This window comes from Pelophylax lessonae (assembly GCF_965119305.1).
Source record: "Pelophylax lessonae genome assembly, chromosome: 2".
Taxonomy (NCBI): Eukaryota; Metazoa; Chordata; class Amphibia; order Anura; family Ranidae; genus Pelophylax; species Pelophylax lessonae.
The window spans coordinates 617,836,945-617,859,179 of record NC_138769.1 but is presented as its reverse complement, the minus strand read 5'-3'; the positions used below and the strand labels follow the sequence as shown (position 1 = coordinate 617,859,179).

Below are 22,235 nucleotides of genomic sequence, written 5' to 3'. Positions count from 1 at the left end.
CCAGCAACCCATCATAGTGTTCCAGCAAGCCAGCCACCCACAACATGGTGACACCAAGCCAGCCAGCCACCCACCCACCACAGTGTTCCAGCAAGCCAGCCACCCACAATAGGGTGACCCCAAGCCAGCCACCCACCCACCACAGTGTTCCAGCAAGCCAGCCACCCACAACAGGGTGACACCAAGTCACCCACACTGCCAGGCGTCAGCCACCGACCCACAACAGGGTGCCAGCCAGCCACCCACACTGCCAGGTGTCAGTCACCGACCCACAACAGGGTGACAGCAGCCAGCCACCACACAACAGGGTGCCAGCAAGCCACCCACACTGCCAGGCATCAGCCACTGACCCACAAAAGGGTGCCAACAAAGCCACCCACACTGCCAGGCGTCAGCCACTGACCCACAACAGGGTGCCAGCCAGCCATCCACATTGCCAGACAACCGCCACTGACCCACATAAGGGTGCCAGACAGCCACCCACACTGCCAGGCTTCAGCCACCGACCCACAACAGGGTGCCAGCAAGCCACCCACACTGCCAGGCATCAGCCACCGACCCACAACAGGATGCCAGCAAGCCACCCACAGCAGACCAGGGTCCCAGCAGCCAGCCAGCCAGCCATTTTTTTAACCTTATTGTCTCTTTAAAATTGCAATGGAGATGGATGAAGACAGAAAAAGTAAAAGTGTGGTCTGGGACTATTTTTAGTCTCAACCATCCCCAAGAAAAGCAACACATGCACAAACAATATAAGCATGGGATCAGTAACTGCAAAAAAACAAAAATATGTCAAATCTTTGGGCCCATCTAAGAGTTCATCATATTGAATTATATCATGCAGCACAGAAAAAAACAAAATTAATATCAATGTGATTTTGAAATACCTCCTCCACTATCCCAGGCAACAATAACAGATATGTTTAAAAAAAAAAAAAAACAGATGTCACAGTCTAGATTCAGATGGAAGATCCCAATTGCTGGACAGAGTAATCATAGAGATGATGGTCACTGATAGCCAGCCATTTAAAATGGTGTCTGACTCCGGATTCAAGCAGTTGATGTCCATAATTGAGCCAAGGTACACACTGAAGAGTGAGAAGTATTATTGAACCGAAATGCTGGGAAAGATTCACCAAAAGGTCCTTCACAAAGTAAAGGCTATGCTGCAACCAGAGAATGTTGACAACTCATTCTCAATCATGACTGACTGCTGGTCTGGACAAACAGAGTCACTAATGATTCTTACATGCCACTTCATTGACAGTGGATGGACAAAAAGGCAATTGGTCTTGAAGACTGGGGAATCAAAAAAGACCGAGTGATGCTTGTGCTCCTTCAAGACAGCGGAGCAAACATGTGGAAAGGAATGCTTGCCGATATGTCAGACCTCAGTGTCATGGCACACAACACCCTCCAACTTTCAAATAATGGTCTGTCAAGCCAAAGAGCTTTGATTGATATATGTTTTGAGAAGCATGAAGAGAATAAAAATGTGCTGGCAAGTATTTTGAATTCTCGATACAAGAACAATGCTTTCTCTTCTGATGATGTAGCCAAGGCAAAACAATGGCTGACAGAAGATATTCAACAGGAGGTGCTGGAGGTTCCTGCCGAAAAGACAAGTCCAGAACAGCATTTTTATAATCTAAAAGAGCAGCATGCTGCAAAAACAGAAAAATGTCCAAAAAGACGACAACGAACAGAAGAGAATCTTCTTCATCGTGGTCGAATTGATCATGACATTTTCAGTGTTTTATTGGGGCCTCATGCGGAGGATTCTTCTGAATCTGCAATAATGATCCTGGATGATGAACTTCATCTCTATTTGAAGGAAATAGTAATTGACAGAAGAAGTGGTGATCCTCTTCAGTGATGGAAAGAAAATGAGGCTTGAGAAAAGACTTGAGATAAATTGGTGATGAACCAAAACGAACTGTGCAAATGGGTGTTCACACTCAAATGATTATAGGTGTATTAAAGTACACTAATTAAATATTGTGAACTCTCAAATTAATCGTGAATACATAAATCAATAAATAAATAAATATAAATAAATAATTAAATATGTGAGAATATCTTCCACACTGCGAGCTGCAAACAAACGTGTTGACGTGATATATGTGAATTTGAGAAATATATTGCACTCAACAATATTTTTTCACAAAAAGTGCATTTGTGCAAATAAATACAAATAAATATAAAAAGTCCTTTTGTGCTTAAAACCATCAAAAGTGATTAATTAAAACCACAGCAATTGATAAAAAGCACAGGCTTAATATGAATGAATAAATAAAGTCCTTAGGTGCTTAAAACATCAAGGTGAATAGATGGTTAACCGCAGCAATGATTAAAAGCACAGACTTGATATAAGTGGTATCTAAAACCTTCACCTCCACACCTTCACCCAGTGCTCTTAATAAATACTCCTTACCAGAAGGATATGACCCCTTAATTATAGGGGGTCATAATAAGCATTGGTATCCACAAAGAATCCAGACCTTCCACATAACTTTTCCTCTCACCAGCTAGGATGTGTGATCAGATGTTTATGGAACTCCAAATTACAGGACATATAGGGGCAATAAAAGAAGGCTCTCATTGTGCAGTATATCAGCATAATAAAGCATTTTATTGATACATATTGCACTTACTACATTTCGTATGAATTTCCGCCTTTATACAATCACAGTTCTCGGTATGTTGGAGTGTAGAACGCCGCTCCACGCTTGCGTTCCGCCAACCCGGAAGTCTACGGTCTCACGTTCCCGACGCACGTTTCGTCAGGCCGTGCTGACGTCATCAGGGGATCATCATCGCCTATGACCCTTGACAACGACGGCCTGTGTGCTATCGAAACCGGTCGGGACCTAGGAGTGCAATCACACTGCCATGTTATTTCTGGGACCGGATGAGACGCATTGAGATGTGGAAGCGCCACCCGATATCCCCAGCATTTGTTTGATCCAATGCCTGTTTCTTTCCTGCTAAATGTAAGTGTATCTACCTTATTTCAATAAATATTGCCTGTACGTACTTCACTATATTGGCCATTCCTTTACTTTACACTGCTGAGGAACGTGGGGCTGGCTAAGGATTCTGAAGTTATATATTATATTGGCGATTGCAAGGTGGATCCTCCAGGAGGGCTCTAATCTACTCTGGAATATTGGCTTTTGATGAATATCATTCTGCTTACACTGACCCCCTATAACTAAGGGGTCGGTGATTTCTGGTAAGCCTTTTCACACATTGGGTGTCCATGTGGTGAAGGGATTGAAGATCTGGTTGTGTGTGGAAGAATCCTTTGGAGACTGCACTGAAGTCTGTTGGTGCATGGGACTCTATATGCGATTTTTTCACTTATTGCGATTTTTTTCACTTATTGCTGCTGCACTTTATATTTATTTTACTGTGCATGGGACTTTATATGTGATTTATTTCACTTATTGTTGTTGCACTTTATATTCACCACTGTTAATGCACTTTATATTTTGTGGGAGATTAGCTCGGTGGCGGGTGTGGATGACCCCTTGGAGGGGTTAGTTACACAGGGAGATAGCCGAGAAGTGGTTGCAAACAAAACAGTTTGGTTTATTCTTGCTCTTTTCTTCACACAAGTGCAAGCATCAAAAACCTCAAAATAAAATAAAACACAAAATAAATCCTTGCCACTGTGGACGTCTACCTTCTCACATACAGGAACCTACCTACGGAGTCTGTCTCCAACCTACTGTTGGGCAAACTTTGCTGATCCTACAGCAGACACTCAATAGTCCATTTATTTTCTTTTCACACAACAAATGTCCATTGAACATGTCCCTTTTCTCTTCACATAGAGGACATTCCTTTGTTTGTCTCTTCACATAGCAAACAGTTCATTTATTTCTTTTCACATAGAAATAGTCCCAGACCTCACCTTGAGTAGTCTTCAATCTTGATTAATTTCCCCTTCACACAGGAAATGTCCATTGGTTTCTTTTCACAGAGAAACGATCCAAGACCTCACCTTGAGTAGTCTTCACCCTTTTTACCCTCCTCAGCGCACATCGCTCCAGGAGGTCTTCCCCTCCTATGCTCACACAGCTTCAGGGGGCACCCATCTGATTGTCCTCCTCTACCCACACGGCGTCAGGAGGCAGCAATCCTTCTCCCAGGCTCTCACAGCGTCGGGTGGCACACATCTGACTGTCCTCCTCTCCCCAGCCCACACGGCGTCAGGAGGCAGCAATCAATAGGACTTCCTTTGGACAAATTATAGAGGCCTTAACTTCCTCATTCCGAACAGCTGAAGGCCTTTCAACTTCCTTAGACAGTTCTGGCTACCTTTGCAGCTGACACCCTATAGTAATTGGTGAATTTTCTAAACCAGGTGGAAATGTATCTCCTGTCTGTGACTACATCCACAGATTTACCTGACTTCCTGTCACAATTTATATTTATATTCATATCAATTGTTATTAGTGATTTATTTGTAATATATATACTATTACCCGTTAATGGTTCACTATATTAAAACACTACACTTAGTGCACTTTAGATGAGCGCGGCTCTGTACACCTCTATAGGTGTATTTAAACCATTTGTAGGTTGGAATATACTCTCAAAATGGCCAGAAAAAGAGAGCTTGCTTCTGAAACTCGACAGTCTATTCTTGTTCTAAGAAATGAAGGCTATTGCATGCGAGAAATTGCCAAATCACTGAAGATTTCCTACGACGGTGTGTACTACTCCCTTCAGAGAAAACAAATGGGCTCTAACCAGAGTAGAAAGAGAAGTGGGAGGCCCCGGTGCACAACTAAGAGGACAAGTACATTAGAGTCTCTAGTTTGAGAAATAGACGCCTCATAGGTCCTCAACTGCAGCTTCATTAAATGGTACCCGCAAAACGCCAGTCTCAACGTCCACAGTGAAAAAGCGACTCTGCAATGCTGGCCTTCTAGGCAGAGTGGCAAAGAAAATGCCATATTGGAGACAGGCCAATAAAAGGAAAAGATTAAGATGGGCAAAAGAACAAAGACATTGGACATAGGAAGATTGGAAAAAAGTGGTATGGACAGACGAATCTAAGTTTGAGGTGTTTGGATCACACAGAAGAACATTTTTGAGACACAGAACAAGTGAACAGATGCTGGAGGAGTGCCTGACGCCATCTGTCAAGCATGGTGGAGGTAATGTGATGGTCTGGGGCTGCTTTGGTGCTGGTAAATTGGGAGATTTGCACAAGGTAAAAGGGATTTTGAATAAGGAAGGCTATCACTCCATTTTGCAACGCCATGCCATAATCTGTGGACAGCGCTTGATTGGAGCCAATTTCCTCTTACAACAGGACAATGACCCCAAAGCACACCTCCAAACTATGCAAGAACTATTTAGGGAAGAAGCAGTCAGCTGGTATTCTGTCTGTAATGGAATGGCCAGTGCAGTCACCATATTTCAACCCTATTGACCTTTTGTGGGAGCAGCTTGACCGTATGGTACATAAGAAGTACCCATCAAGCCAATCCAACTTGTGGGAGGTGCTTCAGGAAGCATGGGGTGAAATTTCTTCAGATTACCTCAACAAATTGACAGCAAGAATGCCAAAGGTCTACAAGGCTGTAAATGCTGCAAATGGAGAATTATTTTATGAAAGCAAAATGGAAGGACAAAATTATTATTTAAAAAAAAAAATCATTATTTCTAACCTTGTAAATGTCTTGACTATATTTTCTATTCATTTTGTGACTCATTTGATGAACAAAGGTGTGAGTTTTCCTTTGAAAACATTAAATTGTCTGGGTGACAGTTTGCTACAATGTAAAAGTAGTGAGTGAGTGTACCGCTTGTATCACAATGTAAATTTGCTGTCCTCTCAAAATAACCCGACACACAGCTATTAATGTCTAAACCGCTGGCAACAAAAGTGAGTACACCCCTAAGTGAAAATGTCCAAATTGGGCTCAATTAGCCATCTTTCCTCCCTTGTGTCATATGGCTCATTAGTGTTACAAGGGCTCAGGGGCGAATGGGGAGCAGGTGTGTTAAATTTGGGGTAATCACTCTCACTCTCTCATACTGGTCACTGGTAGTTCAACATGGCACCTCATGGCAAAGAAAGAACAGGGAAAGGTCCCACTGCCATGATTGAGGAAACTCAATGCATATAGCACTATCTCCATGGGGCTACTTGATGATGCTTTTCCACAGTTGTTGCCCTGACCTTGCAAGCCTTTTAACCCCTTTGACACCCTAGGTTCAAACATTATTCTGGAATAGGAGATAAAGCAAAAGAAACAATTCTTTAGTAACACTTCTGTATTATATGTTGGTCAACAAGTACTTCAATTAATAGATAGATCAGTATACACATTATTATAAAGAGCATAGAACAGTAAACTCTAAATGCAATATCAAAGATCAAATAGGAAGTTTATCTGGTTAGACAGTTAAGTGCAATTAGAAGCAACCATTCAAATTCAAGATTAGCAGAAAAGGGGGGGGGGGGACTTAATAGTTTGTCAGCTCCCTCTTGGCCACTTGTGCACCTAACTATATAGTTAAACCTGAAATACACGTTTTGCTTTAATATTGGCACACTGGGGTAGAGTGCTTCCTTAACAAGGGAAATTGCATTAGAGAATTCTGTGTCATAGATAGTTCCAATTTGATGGTATAAGTTGTCTTCAGCTAGCAATGGTGGGGCCCATAGACAGTGTTGAATACTTGACGGACAACAGATAAACAATTAGAGTGCTTTACAGCAAAGGTTTTACTGTGACTGGGGTGTAAAGCTGTTTGCATGTAGTGTCTCTAAACAGTTGGATGACCAGAAGAGGTTAAGCATCCACCCGCTCAACAATCCTGATGAAAATACAGCCTCCACGGAAACAGAGATACATGTGTAATAATATCTCTCAACCACAGATGTTTTTTGTGAGCAAGCTGACAACATGTGTTTAAAGATGGCTGCTGCATATTCAATTGACTACGTGAGTGGTCAAGAGTAATGATTACATCCTGTGGGTGGTATATACAGGACTTTAAATGCAGAGTCCCTACCATGGGGGGAGGAATTATTTTTGGAGCTGTGGAAAGATCAAGCATGCAGCCAGGACTCCTCATTATCCTGTTACTATTTATCCAGATATCCAGTGTAAGCTGTTGACATTCAACTACCAGAGATAAGTATTATTTGACTTTTTGAGCTATTGGGAATAGGAGTGTATGTTTAAGTCATTATTTTGTGTAATGTTTTTGGTAATTTTTATGTGTAAAAAACTTTATGTATTTTGATGTCCAGTAAAGTTTTGTTTTATGCTTTTTATCAAAGCTACTCTAGGTGTGTCTGTTTATTTTAAATATCCACTATATATTTGGGTGATTGCCCAGTATACCTGCGTTTTTAGTATATTGTGCTGCAACAATTAAGATCTAATCTGCTCAAGCGCATGCAGTCTTTTGCTTTTATACATTTTGTAGTTTCTCACTCTTATTAGGTTAATATTTATAATCTAATAACAGACTAATATTTTCCACATTTGTTATACAGAGTGTACTGTGCAGATTCTTGAGTCTAAGTAGGGAGATAAAGGATAGCCAGCATGGTGAAAACGGCAACAGAAGCGTGGGGGTTGGTTACAAAGTTCTGGAGTGAAAACAGATGGATGCAGTTCCAATTTGTGATCTGCATCACAGCAATTTAGTTCCACTGTTCGACCGTCACGACAACCAGTTAGGTCGCAAAGGTCTACTGTGGCTTTGCGATGACTGCGGCCCACAACCGCACTGTGCCGATTGCAGTTGAATATACAAGCTCTTAAAAAATCCTCTCTCCTCGACCAGCCTCTGTTCCTGAGTGCTGAATTAACTACACATACCACAGTATATATCGGAAGCATAACTATAGGGGGTTGCCAGGGTCTCAATTGCGACCTGGCCCCATGCTTTAGGGGGTTTGTGCGGCCCTTGTCATATTTGTCTACAACTGCATGAGAGGGGCAGCATATAGGAGAACTGATGCCCTGAATTTTGCTCCTGCAGCCACTGAATGCCTGCTTCTCCTCCACTCCCTCCCAGAGGCATTCAGCAGTTACAGGAGCAAAATGTAGGGCATCAGTTCTCTTATATGCCACCCCTCCTATCCAGCCTGGTGCTAGGTGTTTCTGGCAGTCATCAGTTGCCAGCTCTGCCTCCCTGCTCCAGCTTCTTGCCTCTAGGTGCCCTAGGTAAGGTAAGAGAGTTGCTTCCCTGAGGGTGTTCCCGCCTGCTAGCCCACTGCTCGGCTGTGTGTCCAGGTGTCCTACTGTCACACTGCCCCCCTCCTGTCATACTCCCCCCTCCATCACACTGCCCTCTCTTGTCATACTGCTCCCCACCTGTCACATTGTCACCCATTATAATTCCCCACTCCTGTCACAATATCCTCCTTCTTTTATACTTACCCCCTCTTATCACACTGCCCCCAGTCATATTCCCCCCCTACCTGTCACACCGCCCCCCTCTTGTCACACTCCCAGGTACCCTTCTCCTGTCATACTGCCTCCCTTCTGTCACATTCCCAGGAACCCTTCTCCTGTCACACTGCCTCCCCATCCAGCGTGAGGGCACTCTAATACAGGAGGTGTGTTACTGTGTGTAACAGGTTTGGCAGAAGGATGGGGAAAGGGGGGTGTAACAAAATGAACCTTTGCCTGTGTACACAAAAATCCTTGCGCTAGTCCTGTATTCAGGTAACTTGTTTCCTGCAGCCCCTGGGCCGCTGTGTGGTCCCCTCTATCCTCTCCTACCTGCTGCTGCAGGGGATCTTTTCAGGGTGGAGAGCAGGGGAAAATATGTAATTTACTGGCCCCTTACTTTTCTGAATCGTTAGCTCACTCACTGTGTCCATTCATAACAGGAACATTGTAAACTGTGTTTGCTATGCTTAATTTTGTGAACAAGAAGCTCTGTACAGAGCTATTCCTGTCCATTATGTACTGCGGAGGCTGCAGAAATGGAGATTGAGGGCTGTGTCATCAATCTCCTTTCTCAGTCTCTAAGGTGAAACATCAGAGGTCTGTTTAAACCCTTGATATTTTAAGAAAGCCCCCAACATGGCTCCTAAAAAAAGGTAGAAAATAATAAAAAAATAAATAAAAATGAAAAACTACTAATCCTGTCCACTACCCTACTGACCACATCCACTGCATTACTGACAAAGTCCACTGCCATACTGACTGGCACCATTTACAGTTCCACTGACACCAGTGATTGAACTACCAGGGTCACAAAGGTCGCACTTGTAACAATACCCTGGCGTTCCGCCCCAGTGGAGAGGGCCATGATGGCAGAAAGGGGGCCCGCTGCAGAACATGTGAAAGGGATCCACTGTAGGACTGTAATAAAGAGCTTCATAGCATGAAAAAAGGTTCCTCAGGATCAGTAGGAAGGGCCCCAGGCTTGGAGGGAAGGGCCCCTGCTGGGGTTGGGGGCTCTTAAATGTTTTTTTGCACTGAGGCCCTAAAGGTTGGAGTTGTGCCTTTGGTATGTATTGGCAGCTGAACTACAGGTCCCAAGATCCTTGGCTGTATCTCAGGAGGCTTTGCTGACAGGAACTCTTTGCTGACAGGAAGTGATATAGTTGTCTGAGTACTGAGCACCAGAGGAAAAGGCATAATCCGAAGTCCCACTTATCTGTGTCCCTTGATTTCACATAGCACAGCTGGCACCTGCCTACATATATACAGTATGTAGTGTCATTTGGATGACTGGTGCTGGTGTGGCTAATTATTCAAACACCATGCAAAAAAACACCTTTTGGCAAAAATAAAAAAAAGATACAAATACTGATTGCATATTGGTGATGTACTGAAAGAACTTATTTCTTTGTCAATGTCCGGCTTCATACTTGATCCCAAAATAAATGTATATAACATAAAACGTAAATATCGTAATTTATAAAATTCGATATCTCATATAATTATTGTAAATTGTATAAAAACAATTATATTAAGCATAGTAAACCAGAGTAACTGGTATAATTTCTGTTTACTGTGGTTATTACAGTTATAATGTGTTTTCTGTTCAGGGTTAAGGGTTACTCCACTTTGCACATCATCTCTGTTTTTTTGCACTGCTCTTCAAACTACTACAAGATATTTGTAGGTAACGCAAGCTGTTTCAGCCTCTCTCTGCATGTATAAGCCACATGCACACATCAGCCAATCAAAGAAAAAATTGTAAATGAAACAGAGAGGGCACTAGCAGATCAAGATCCTCAAAAAAAAACTTTGTTTAAAATAAATATATTGTACTCACATCGATGATATACAGTAAAGCCCCACTTCTCACATAATTTTCATAAGGAACATCTCATCGACCAATGAATGTACTCATCCATACATTGCTGCTTCAAGGACAAACCTCTAATATCCCAGCAAATGCATTTTGAGACCGCACCTCTTCATCAGAGCCAATCAAAGGAAGATATTAAAAGATTATAGACTGCTGGACTGGGCAAAAATCTCATGTCTATATGTATTATTTTAGCTGGTTGGCTTCACACAGCAATTAATCACACAGGTTGGAAAACCTGTACCATTGTTCCTCCCTTCTTCAATACTTAGGCTAGGTTCACACTACTGCAGCTGCTTTTTGATTTTAAGTGTGATTATGTAGTGCAACTTGGTTGCTTTTTGGATTTGGTTTGCACATTCTATGGGGCCAAAATCACTCTATAATTGCACAAAAGTAGCACACGACCCTTTTTAAAATTATACTGGGTTGTGCTGCAATGATGTGAATGGACACAGTCCATTGTCATGAGATTCTGTGTGACTCAAGTTGCATCTGAAATCACACTAGCGTGAACCAGGCCTTATATATAGGAGACAACGGCAATAAAAGAGGGAGTTGCTCTCAATTTCCTATCATTGCCTTTTTTAATTAGGAAAAGGGGGAAAGAGAGACAGCATTCTCAGAGGATAAGAAGTGGGGATGGTTCAGCTGTAGCAAACAAGCTTCTACTCAAGTAACCCTGTATACTTCACCTCTTTGTCTTCTTTCTGCCTACGGATGCTTCCCCCCAAGCGACAATCAAGCCCAGCTCCACGAATGCTTCTCTCTTCTCTCTAAAAGAAAAATATGATATTATTACAGTAATAATAAAAATGCATGGCAAGTCACAACAGAGTACAAACCATTGCAAAAAGTAGCAGTTACCAACAGCAATTAATTAGATGCTTATTATATTCTTTTAACCACATTACAAAGAAAAACAATTTATAAGCACCATCATTTTTACTGACTTTTACTATTTTGATTGTTATCAAGCTGTTAAAATGGTACTGAACTGAAAAATGTATAAAACTCATTGTGGTCTCTTCTTTCATAAATGCATCCTCTTGCCTTTCAGCAGTAATGTAATCTGACCTGCACATGTGCAGCTCAGATTACATCTATGGCACCCAATGTGTGCTGTGACTGCTGTGCGTATGCAGCCAACCTGTTTGAAAGGGAAGGAAGACTGGGCCAACCAGGAAGGAAAAACGATCAAAGATGGAAGTGAATGGGACCAATGGGAGCAGTGACAGTGCAGAGCTTGAGGTCTCCGTTGGCTAGTAAGTCTGCCATAATGTGCTAGTATGTGATACATACAAGCACATTATGACATAAGTTCTTGTTTCCCAAATGAGCCGCGCTAATCAAGTGACCATATACACAACTAAAGTTTATGTGCTCTATATATTAATTACAATTATACCAAAAAAAGGATGTATTGCATTGCATGTCCTTGTAAAAATTGCAAGAGTGTATACAAAGTCCAAACATAACACCGTGAATCGCCACCACCTTAGGGACACCGCAAGAGGCTTACTGGTGATAAAACGTGTGACTCAAATTATAGAGAAGTTATATATAGCATCATATAAAAACCACCATTAAATGGCAAGGCTCTGGCTTCTGTAAAGTAGATGACACATTAATGATTGTATCAAGTCTGTTCTGAAAAAGGCGTATTGCTAAGATTTTTTTGGTGTGCTCCTACCAGCAGGATAAACCACATTTTCAAGATCTGTTTTCCTTTCTGATACCATGCTTGGAGCATCAAAACACAGTTTTTTTTAGAATGCAGTGTCCGGATGTGGAAGACTTATGTTAAGTTTGAGATTCTAGGGCAGAGGTCTCCAATGATTCCTTTCGTCAACTTTAAATGGCCCTCCAGTTGTCCAGGAACTACAATTCCCATCATGCCTAGTCATGTCTGTAAATGTCAGTTTAACAATGCCTCATGGGACGTGTAGTTACGCAACAGCTGGAGGGCTGTAATTTGGAGATCCCGGTTCTAGGGGAATATGCCTATTGGTGTGTCCTCCTGGTTATTCATACTATAAGAAAGCCCAAACCTTGCCCTTTAGTGGTTGTTTTTATACCATGCTATATATGTGACTTCTCTATAATTTGAGAATCATAAATCATCTGTAAGCCTCTCGTTGTGTCCCAAAGGTGGTGATGAGTCAGTTGGGAGTGGGATTCATGGTGTCATGTTTGGATTGGACTTTTTGCATACACTATTGCAATTTTCACAAGAACTCACGAGCGTGGACCCTTTTTTCATTTAATAATTTTTTCTAGTATACTGGTCATTATTATAAAGAGCACATAAACTTTAGCTGCGTACAGTGGATATAAAAAGTCAATAAACCCCATGAAAAATGTCAGGTTACATAGTTAGCAAGGTTGAAAAAAGACATCAGTCCATCTAGTTCAACCTATGATATGTGTGTGTGTGGGATTGCTGTTAACCGTACATTGTATACCCCTGTATTTTGTGGTCTTTAAGGTGCCCATCTAATAGTTTTTTTAAACTAATTGATGCTCCCTGCTGATACCACGGCTTGTGGAAGAGAATTCCACATCCTTACTGCTCTGACAGTAAAGAATTCCTTATGTAGTTTAAGGTTAAACCACTTTTCTTCTAGTTTTAGTGAGTGGCCACGTCTTATTGTATTCCCTTTCTCTAAAAAGTTTGTTCCCTATGCTATGGTCCCCAGTACAGTATTTGTACATTGATATCATATCCCCTATCAAGCGTCTCTTCTCCAGAGAGAATATGTTCAATGCTTGTAGTCTTTCCTCATAGCTGATGTCCACCATTCCCCTAATTATTTTTGTTGCCCTTCTCTGGACTCTCTCCAGTTCCAGCACATCCCTTCTGAGGACTGATGCCCGCTGGACGGCATATTCAAGATGTGGCCGGACCAGAGTCTTGTAAAGTGGTAGAATAATCTTTTTATTTCTGGATTGAATCCCTTTTTTTTATATATATGCCAGTATTCTGCTGGGTTTGCTTGCAGCAGCTTGGCATTGCATGCCACTGCAAACCTTGTTGTCAACTAGGACCCCCAGGTCCTTATCCATCTTAGATTCACCCAGAGGTCCCCCCTAGCGAGTAACTTGTGTTCATGTTTCTGACACCCAAGTGCCTTGCCTTACTTTTCAACATTAAACCTCATCTGCCATGTAGTTGTACAACCCATTATTTTGTTCAGGTCCGCTTGTAAGGTTTCCACGTCCTGCATAGAAGTTATTGGCATGCTTAGCTTAGTATCATCCGCAAATACCGCGATGTGCTGGATATCCCATCCTCTAGGTCGTTTATGAGTAAATTAAACAAGATTGGTCCCAGGACAGATCCTTGGGGGACCCCACTTTCCACGCCTGCCCAATTCGAGTACTCCCCATTTATCACCACCCTCTGGATTCGCCCCTGAAGCCAGTTCTCTATCCAGGTACTCACCCTATGGTCAATACATACATAACTTCGTTTGTACAGTAAATGTTTGTGGAGAACTGTGTCAAATGCCTTTGCAAAGTCCAGATACACCACATCCACAGGCCTTCCTCTATCTAGATGGGAACTCACTTCAACGTAGAAGGGTAATAGATTGGTCTGGCAAGAATGATTTTTCATGAATCCATGCTGATTACTACTAATAATACCATTTTCATTACTAAAAAGTCTTATATATAATCCCTTAACAACCCCTCCAAAATCTTACAGACTACTGATGTTAGGTTGTGTAGAAAAGAAATCAGGTGCGCTAAAATTCACTAGTGTCACAAATCAGGAAAAGGTGTGACACTATAATGAGTGTCCCCCATATACCTGTGATGTGTTTCCAAAATTGATGTGCACTTGAACGGGTGTACAGTAAATACTATGCACCCTGGTGCATATACTTGGGTGTGTTATGGTGAATAGGTGATGATAAATGGATAATGTGATACCAACATAAACCAACAAAGTGCACAAGTAATTCAAAGAAAAAGTGTCCAATATTTCAATGGTTGCCACCTCAGTGTATAGTCCATATACATATAAAAGTGCATAAAGTCCCAATCGTCCCCTCACAGGCTAAAGTAAAATCCACTCTGTGGGTTCCTCTAGATCCGTGGGGTGCAGATGGGTTCCACCACCTTTGTGGCGATTAGCCCCTTACCATAGAGAAAAGAGGTTAAGGACGGATAATCAGCCCAGTAGTGTCTTGGGAATTCTCTTTGCTGGACCCGATGGGTCCAGCATATACAAGAGAGACACCCTCCAAATGAGTCTGTGAGCATGTATCAGTAACCTAGTGACTACCTTCTGATTCAGCAGACGTTTCCATAGATCCCAAGTAGCTCCATAACATGGACCAGCAGTAGATGGTCCCAGAGTGCTGTGGCACTAGATATCCCCTTGTCCTTGATAACTCCACTTGTGGTTGCTACTAATAGTAGTGTGTTTATTCTGTTTTGATTGGTTGGCTGACTTCTTTCCACTGCAGCTTTCTAGTGTTCTTTGCCTCAGCTTTGCTTTAAAGAGGAGATCCACCCTAATTTGCATCTAAATATACATGTGCTGTGATCACTCCGCCATTCCCTTTTGGATAGTGTCATGTTTAATTTTGTTTTAATATAGGAGTACCTTTTCTTCTAAAAAACATCCACTTCCGTCCAAACCCAGCCACGGTGCAGTACGTCATATCCTCTTTTGCAATGGCTCCTGGGATACCAGTGTAAGCAATCCCTGGAGCCAATGGGCATCCTCCGCGACTAGCATCGCGTTACTTCTAATGCAGAAATGACGCAATGCTAGGCTAGGCTACGGCCGTGATAAAGTCCCACTGCACATGCGCAAGATCGGGAGGCTACAGTGAGGACTAACACTTTTAATGACATGGAAAACTTTAGCACATGCAGCATATGCCAATTTCAAATACATATTTGGCGACTATCACGGGGGTGATTAAAAAAAAAAAAAAAAATGATGGAACTGGCTGGAACTCCGCTTTAACTGATATTGCGGACTAGTTATTTGCACATACCTCTATATCTTCATAAGCCATATATGGCAATATATCCACGTCTTCAGCAGAAATTATTTCAAGAATGTTTGGTTCAACATTCTCATATTCTTCAGCACTCTGAAAGTTAATACCATATTGTTATTTAGAAAATTTTGTCTGAAACGATATGCAATAACATCGACACAAACAGTAATGGCAGATACACCACTACATTATACAATCTGTATAATGTATACAAACACAATTTAAAGTGTTTGTAAATATGATTACCTTGTAAAACAACCCATTCAAATTAAAATTGAAATGAAAGGCAAAACATTTTGTATAGATTATACATTATGCATATTATTATTATTATTATTATTATTATAAGTACCTTTTTTTTTAAGTTATCACATTCCCTCTGTTCTCAGCTGCATATGAGCTGGGGGGGGGGGGGGAGGAGGAGAAGTAGCAGCACACTGAGCTTTCCAGTGAATGGCTGTGCAGCTGTGGTATGTCAGGACAAGTCTGATCTATGAATGAGAGCAGGTTGAGTTCCCAACATAGCTGGAAAACTGACCACGGTGTGCCCTCCTCCTCAATGTGGTCAGTTTTAATTAGGAAAGCAGACAGACAGGCAGGAACACCAGACATTTCACACAAAGAAAGGAATAAATTGTACATCAGGCACATATGAGAAATATTAATAAATAGTAGTGTAGTAGCGCAGTCTGATAAAACAATAAAAAACGAATAACAATCTTTTGGTAAAATCACTTAAAACCAAAATTGTTATAAAACCATTTCATGGGTAAAAGAGACAGTTCATAATTAAAGGTGATGTAGAAATAAACAGACAGGAAGAAACAAAGTCCACTAGTGATCCGGTGAAATGACAACAGGTGTGACTTCAGTGCTCATAAATTCCCATCACCAGGCATTATCTGCCTCTCACCTCCAGAACTCGACCCTACAGGGTCTGAAAGCATAAACAATCTCCACGATAGTGAGCGTGTGTTGTTCCAATGTATCAGGACCACAGCCTCCAGCACTTGTCAGCACAGATATCAATGGCAATCATATACTGTAGAGGGTACAGCTTCCAAATCCGTCCCCAAACATATGAATAGAAAAGGAAAATCTAGTGCTCTCTGTTGCAATAATACGACTTTATTTTGCTCAAAAGTAGTGCACTTACATTGTGTTCAGCAGTAACAAGCATAACGATTGCAGAGCGTGCAGCGTGCTGGATGATAACGCGTACGGGGGATTGGTCATTCGGTCCTACGGCTGTTAAACAAGTAAGGAACCAGGCATCATCCAGCACGCTGCACGCTCTGCAATCGTTATGCTTGTTACTGCTGAACACAATGTAAATGCACTACTTTTGAGCAAAATAAAGTCGTATTATTGCAACAGAGAGCACTAGATTTTCCTTTTCTATTCATATGTTTGGGGACGGATTTGGAAGCTGTACCCTCTGCAGTATATGATTGCCATTGATATCTGTGCTGACAAGTGCTGGAGACTGTGGTCCTGATACATTGGAACAACACACGCTCACTATCGTGGAGATTGTTTATGCTTTCAGACCCTGTAGGGTCGAGTTCTGGAGGTGAGAGGCAGATAATGCCTGGTGATGGGAATTTATGAGCACTGAAGTCACACCTGTTGTCATTTCACCGGATCACTAGTGGACTTCGTTTCTTCCTGTCTGTTTATTTCTACATCACCTTTAATTATGAACTGTCTCTTTTACCCATGAAATGGTTTTATAACAATTGTGGTTTTAAGTGATTTTACCAAAAGATTGTTATTCATTATTTATTGTTTTATCAGACTGCGCTACACTACTATTTATTAATTACATTGAAGGTGTTGGATTACCCTTGAGTGTTAGCTGCTGGTCCTAGTATATATTTATTCAGCGCTGAATCTTCTATACACAAACATATCAGAAATATGAAGTGCTGGGGTAACAAACGCTTTAAGTATTATGCTAGGTTCACACCTGTGCGGATAGTGCTGCTGTGGGCCACCACAAATTCCCACAGGCAGCAACCACCCGCACAGTCTCTGAAGCAGGCGGCCTGTCAGACTTGCAGCATTTACCCCCTGATTCTTTGGGCTTGGTGATTCACTTTGGCCTGGGACACTCACACACAAGGGAAGAGTCCTTTTCTCAATAGAAGTTTGGACCTAAGCTCTTACAGGTACCAAGGATGGTTAAGTATAACATGCATGCATGCAATGCAGCATTTCATGACAATCCGGTTAAAGGACATATATATGGACTTTGCGCCTTTTGATATCTAAGGCATTGAGAAATAACCTGCAAGGTGGTGATGGAATGTGTTTATTAAATGCGACTTGGAACTTTAATGATGTGCAAGGGAGGTTCTTACAACGTTCACACAAACTCTGGCTATTTCACCACAAGACAAGTTGATCTGCCTAAAAAGTCAAGAAACTAGGAGATTGGGGGGGGGGGGGGGTGAGGGCTCAGAAGTAGAGTCAGACGGGAGGGAGCAAAGGACAGAAGGTATTATTAGGGTCAGCAGCGACAGTAGATCCGAAACGTCAATTGGGGGGGGTCTGTGCGGGCAAACCTCAGACCAAACAGGAATAAAAACAAGCAGCATTTACTATCAACTTCCACAAATTTAAGAGGAGTATATGCAAATGCCAGGAGCCTCGCTAATAAAATCAATGAGTTGGAAATGTTAGTACATGAAGAGGACATAGACCTTGTGGGAATAACAGAAACTTGGTTCGACCCCTCACATGACTGGCTGGCCAATATTCAAGGGTATTCTTTGTACCGGAAGGACAGGGTAGGAAAAAGAGGGGGAGGGGTATGTCTCTATGTCAAGAATAATGTAAGGGTGTTAGAGAGGAGTAATATTATGGAAGGGATGAGTACGGAGTTAGAATCCATGTGGGTAGAACTCCATAGGGAAGAAGTAAAGGGAAAAGTATTTGTGGGGGTTTGTTATAGGCCACTCAACCAAAGGGAGGAGGTAGAGCTGGAATTTATATCACTGTTGGGTAAAGTGGCAAAGCTAGGATAAGTCATATTAGTAACTTCAATTATCCCGACATTGACTGGGAAGAGGGGACTACACACTCACAGAAGGCCCTTCTCTTCTTGGAAACCTTACAGGACAACTACATGTCTCAGTTGGTGGATTCTCCTACTACAGAAAATGCAGTGCTGGATCTATTAATCACTAACAACCTGGGCTCTAGCGATCACAGAATGATCACATTATAACAAGGCAAGAGGGGAACATAAGAACCCTAAACTTCAGAAGGGCAAACTTTCCCAAATTGTGCTCAAGTAGTGAGTGTACAGCTTGTATAATGGTGTAAATCTGCTGTCCCCTCAAAATAACTAAACACACAACCATTATTGTCTAAACCACTGGGAACAAAAGTAGGGCTGCAACTAACGATTATTTTCATAATCGATTAGTTGGCCGATTAATGTTTCGATTGATCGACTAATCGGATAAAAACCTCAACAAAAAAAAGGTTGGTGTATAATTTAGTTATTATTGAATATCTATATGCAGTGGTAAATATAAATATCCAGCTATATAGTTGGATATTTAATCCACTCTGAGACAGATATATGTATTATTAGAGGTTTAAATATGGTACATATCAGACTCAGGGACCAAAAATTTTAAAATTTGAAAAGACCTAAAAACACTTTTTTGCAAATTTTCAGACCGGATTGGTATAGAATATTCATGACACACTCCCTTTATTAATAGGCAGGTAGTTTAATAGAAGCTCCCTGCGCCTGCTGTCACTTATGCTGGCCATACACAAACTGAATCTTTTTAGAAAATTTTTAAAAACATTTATCTGATTTTCTAACCTATATTGGGGTCCATTTGGTGTTCATTGTCATTTTTGTACAAATATAGATGCAAATATTTTTGTCCAAAAATCCAATACATGTATGGGCAGCATAAGACATTTAGTAGCAGCAGCGTGCTTTTTTTTATCAACTGTCATGATGGGGTTAAAAAAATAAATAAAAATAGCCCTTTATAGTAAAAAAACAGCAGATAATTGCTACTGTAATATAATTATAATTTCTACTGTGAAACAGTGAAAATATTTATATCTTGTATCGTGTATATATGTAAAAAAATATGCCCAGAAGTCGGATATGCAGGATATTTTAAATGGGAGTCAAACATGAAGCTATATGAAGTAGTACTAAAAGCTGAGACTTTTTTTCATGGATATAATAATTTTAAATTTAATGCACAATACTAGTAAACTTTTACTCTAAATGTAATGCCTTATATCACCTCTAGTCTAGTCTATCATCCTCCACCTTCTCTGGGTTCAGATGCCGATCTTCCCTTTACAGAGCCCTTAAAGTGATTGTAAGCAAGGTATATAGCAAGGTTAAAAAAAACCTCTGCCTTTAGAATCACTTGGTTCCTTCTCTTGCCCAGGACTACATTTCCCATGAGGCATTGCTCTTCACACATTCACAAGTTATCACAAGTTATCTGCCATCTACTGACATGTACGGATGGTGTACTGAGCTTTATGTGCGTTGCACTGTATTTTCTGATATGCAAACAAATAATGCATTCTGTATGCAGGACAACTAATCGGCTGACCGATTAATCGATTACGAAAATAGTTGACAACTATTTTCATAATCGATTAATTGTCGATTAATCGATTAGTTGTTTCAGCCCTAAACAAAAGTGAGTAAACCCCTAAGTGAAAATGTCCAAATTGGGCCTAATTAGACATTTTCCCTAACCGGTGTCATGTGACTTGTTAGTGTTACTAGGTCTCAGGTGTGAATGGGGAGCAGGTGTGTTAAATTTGGTGTGATCGCTCTCTCATACTGGTCACTGGAAGTTCAACATGGCACCTCTTGGCAAAGAACTCTGAGGATCTGAAAAAAAAGAATTGTGGCTCTACATAAAGATGGCCTAGGCTATAAGAAGATTGCCAAGACCCTGAAACTGAGCTGCAGCATGGTGGCAAAGACCATACAGCAGTTTAACAGGACAGGTTCCACTCAAAACAGGCATCACCATGGTCGACCAAAGAAGTTGACTGTACATGCTTAGCGTCATACCCAGAGGTTGTCTTTGAGAAATAAATGTATGAGTGCTGCCAGCATTGCTGGAGAGGTTGAAAGGGTGGGAGGTCAGCCTGTCAGTGCTCAGACCATACCACGCATTCTGCATCAAATTGGTCTGCATGGCTGTCATCCCAGAAGGAAGCCTCTTCTAAAGATGATGCACAAGAAAGCCCGCAAACAGTTTGCTGATGACAAACAGACTAAGGACATGGATTACTGGAACCACGTCCTGTGGTCTGATAAGACCAAGATAAACTATTTGGTTCAGATGGTGTCAAGCGAGTGTGGCGGCACAGAGCACTTTTTAAGGAGTCACTGAAGAATATAAGAAGCACTTTTCTTGCACTGAGCACTTTTTTTCTATATAAAAAGACTGCTGATTAGAGACTATAATTAATTATTTTGGAGATTTATTTGAATTTTTTTGCGTAATGTTATATGGATTATGAGTATCACTGTTTAATTAATTATTTATGCACTTTATTATTACCACATGGTACACTAAAAATATTTTTAAGAGCAGCGCAGACATGTTTTATATATTTCACCTAAAGGAAACCCCCTTTTTGTCTAGCAGCAGCTCTAGACACACATAAAGCACTTTATATTTATATTTAAATAATTTATACATTTTTAGGCATTATTTATATAATTTATTCTCACCATAAGCGCAGGTACCCTTACCACAGAGTGTGGCCGCAACCAGGTGAGGAGTACAAAGACAAGTGTGTCTTGCCTACAGTTAAGCATGGTGGTGGGAGTGTCATGGTCTGGGGCTGCATGAGTGCTGCTGGCACTGGGAAGCTACAGTTCATTGAGGGAACCATGAATGCCAACATGTACTGTGACATACTGAAGCAGAGCATGATCCCCCTCCCTTCGGAGACTGGGTATTACAACATAACGTCCCCAAACACACATCCAACACGACCACTGCCTTGCTAAAGAAGCTGAGGGTAAAGGTGATGGACAGGCCAAGCATGTCTCCAGACCAGAATTCTTGAGTATCTGTGGGGAATCGTCAAATGGAAGGAGGAGGAGTGCAAGGTCTCTAACCTCCACCAGCTCCGTGATGTCACCATGGAGGAGTGGAAGAGGACTCCAGCGGCAACCTGTGAAGCTCTGGTGAACTCCATGCCCAAAAGGGTTAAGGCAGTGCTGGAAAATAATGGTGGCTACAAAAAATATTGACACTTTGGGCCCAATGTGGACATTTTAATTTAGGGGTGTACTCACTTTTGTTGCCAGCGGTTTAGACATTAAGTGCTGAGTGTTGTGGTATTTTGAGGGGACAGCAAATTTACACTGTTATACAAGCTGTACACTCACTATTTTACATCATAGTAAAAAGTGTAATTTCTTCAGTGTTGTCACATGAAAAGATAGAATACAATTTTTACAAAAATGTGAGGGGTGTACTCACTTCTGTGAGATACTGTACATACTGGCCCAGTGCATGTAATATACAATATTACTATAAATCTGCAATTAAATTAACCCCCAATCTTTAAACACCACACCCCTCTCTCATTGTCTTTGCACATAGGATTAAATGTTTGGAATGATGATTAATTACACCTTTCAAGATAGATATATATACATTGACTTTTACCAATATCATTTATGATAGGTGCTATCGGCTCTTGACAAATACCCCCGATTCTAGGATTACAGAGGGATATCTGTGGTGTGTGTGCTCTGTCTGTCTCTCTCTCGGTTGGAGCCGGTATGTCCATGATCCCCCCTATTTTTTACCATCTCCCGGTTCCGGGTGCTTCATGTTTATTTCTTTTTCCCCCCTTGGGATTGTACCC

The 22,235-nt window shown here is 41.4% G+C and overlaps 1 protein-coding gene across 1 annotated transcript in view; it reads right to left on the bottom strand.

Moving 5' to 3' along the window:
• PARP4 (poly(ADP-ribose) polymerase family member 4) overlaps nucleotides 1–22,235 on the bottom strand; it is a 351,198-nt gene that overhangs the window by 5,794 nt on the left and 323,169 nt on the right. Inside the window, exon 29 of the mRNA XM_082247633.1 lies at nucleotides 15,326–15,428. Coding sequence (XP_082103759.1) covers nucleotides 15,326–15,428 — 103 coding nt within the window. The remainder of the gene's footprint in view (nucleotides 1–15,325; nucleotides 15,429–22,235) is intronic.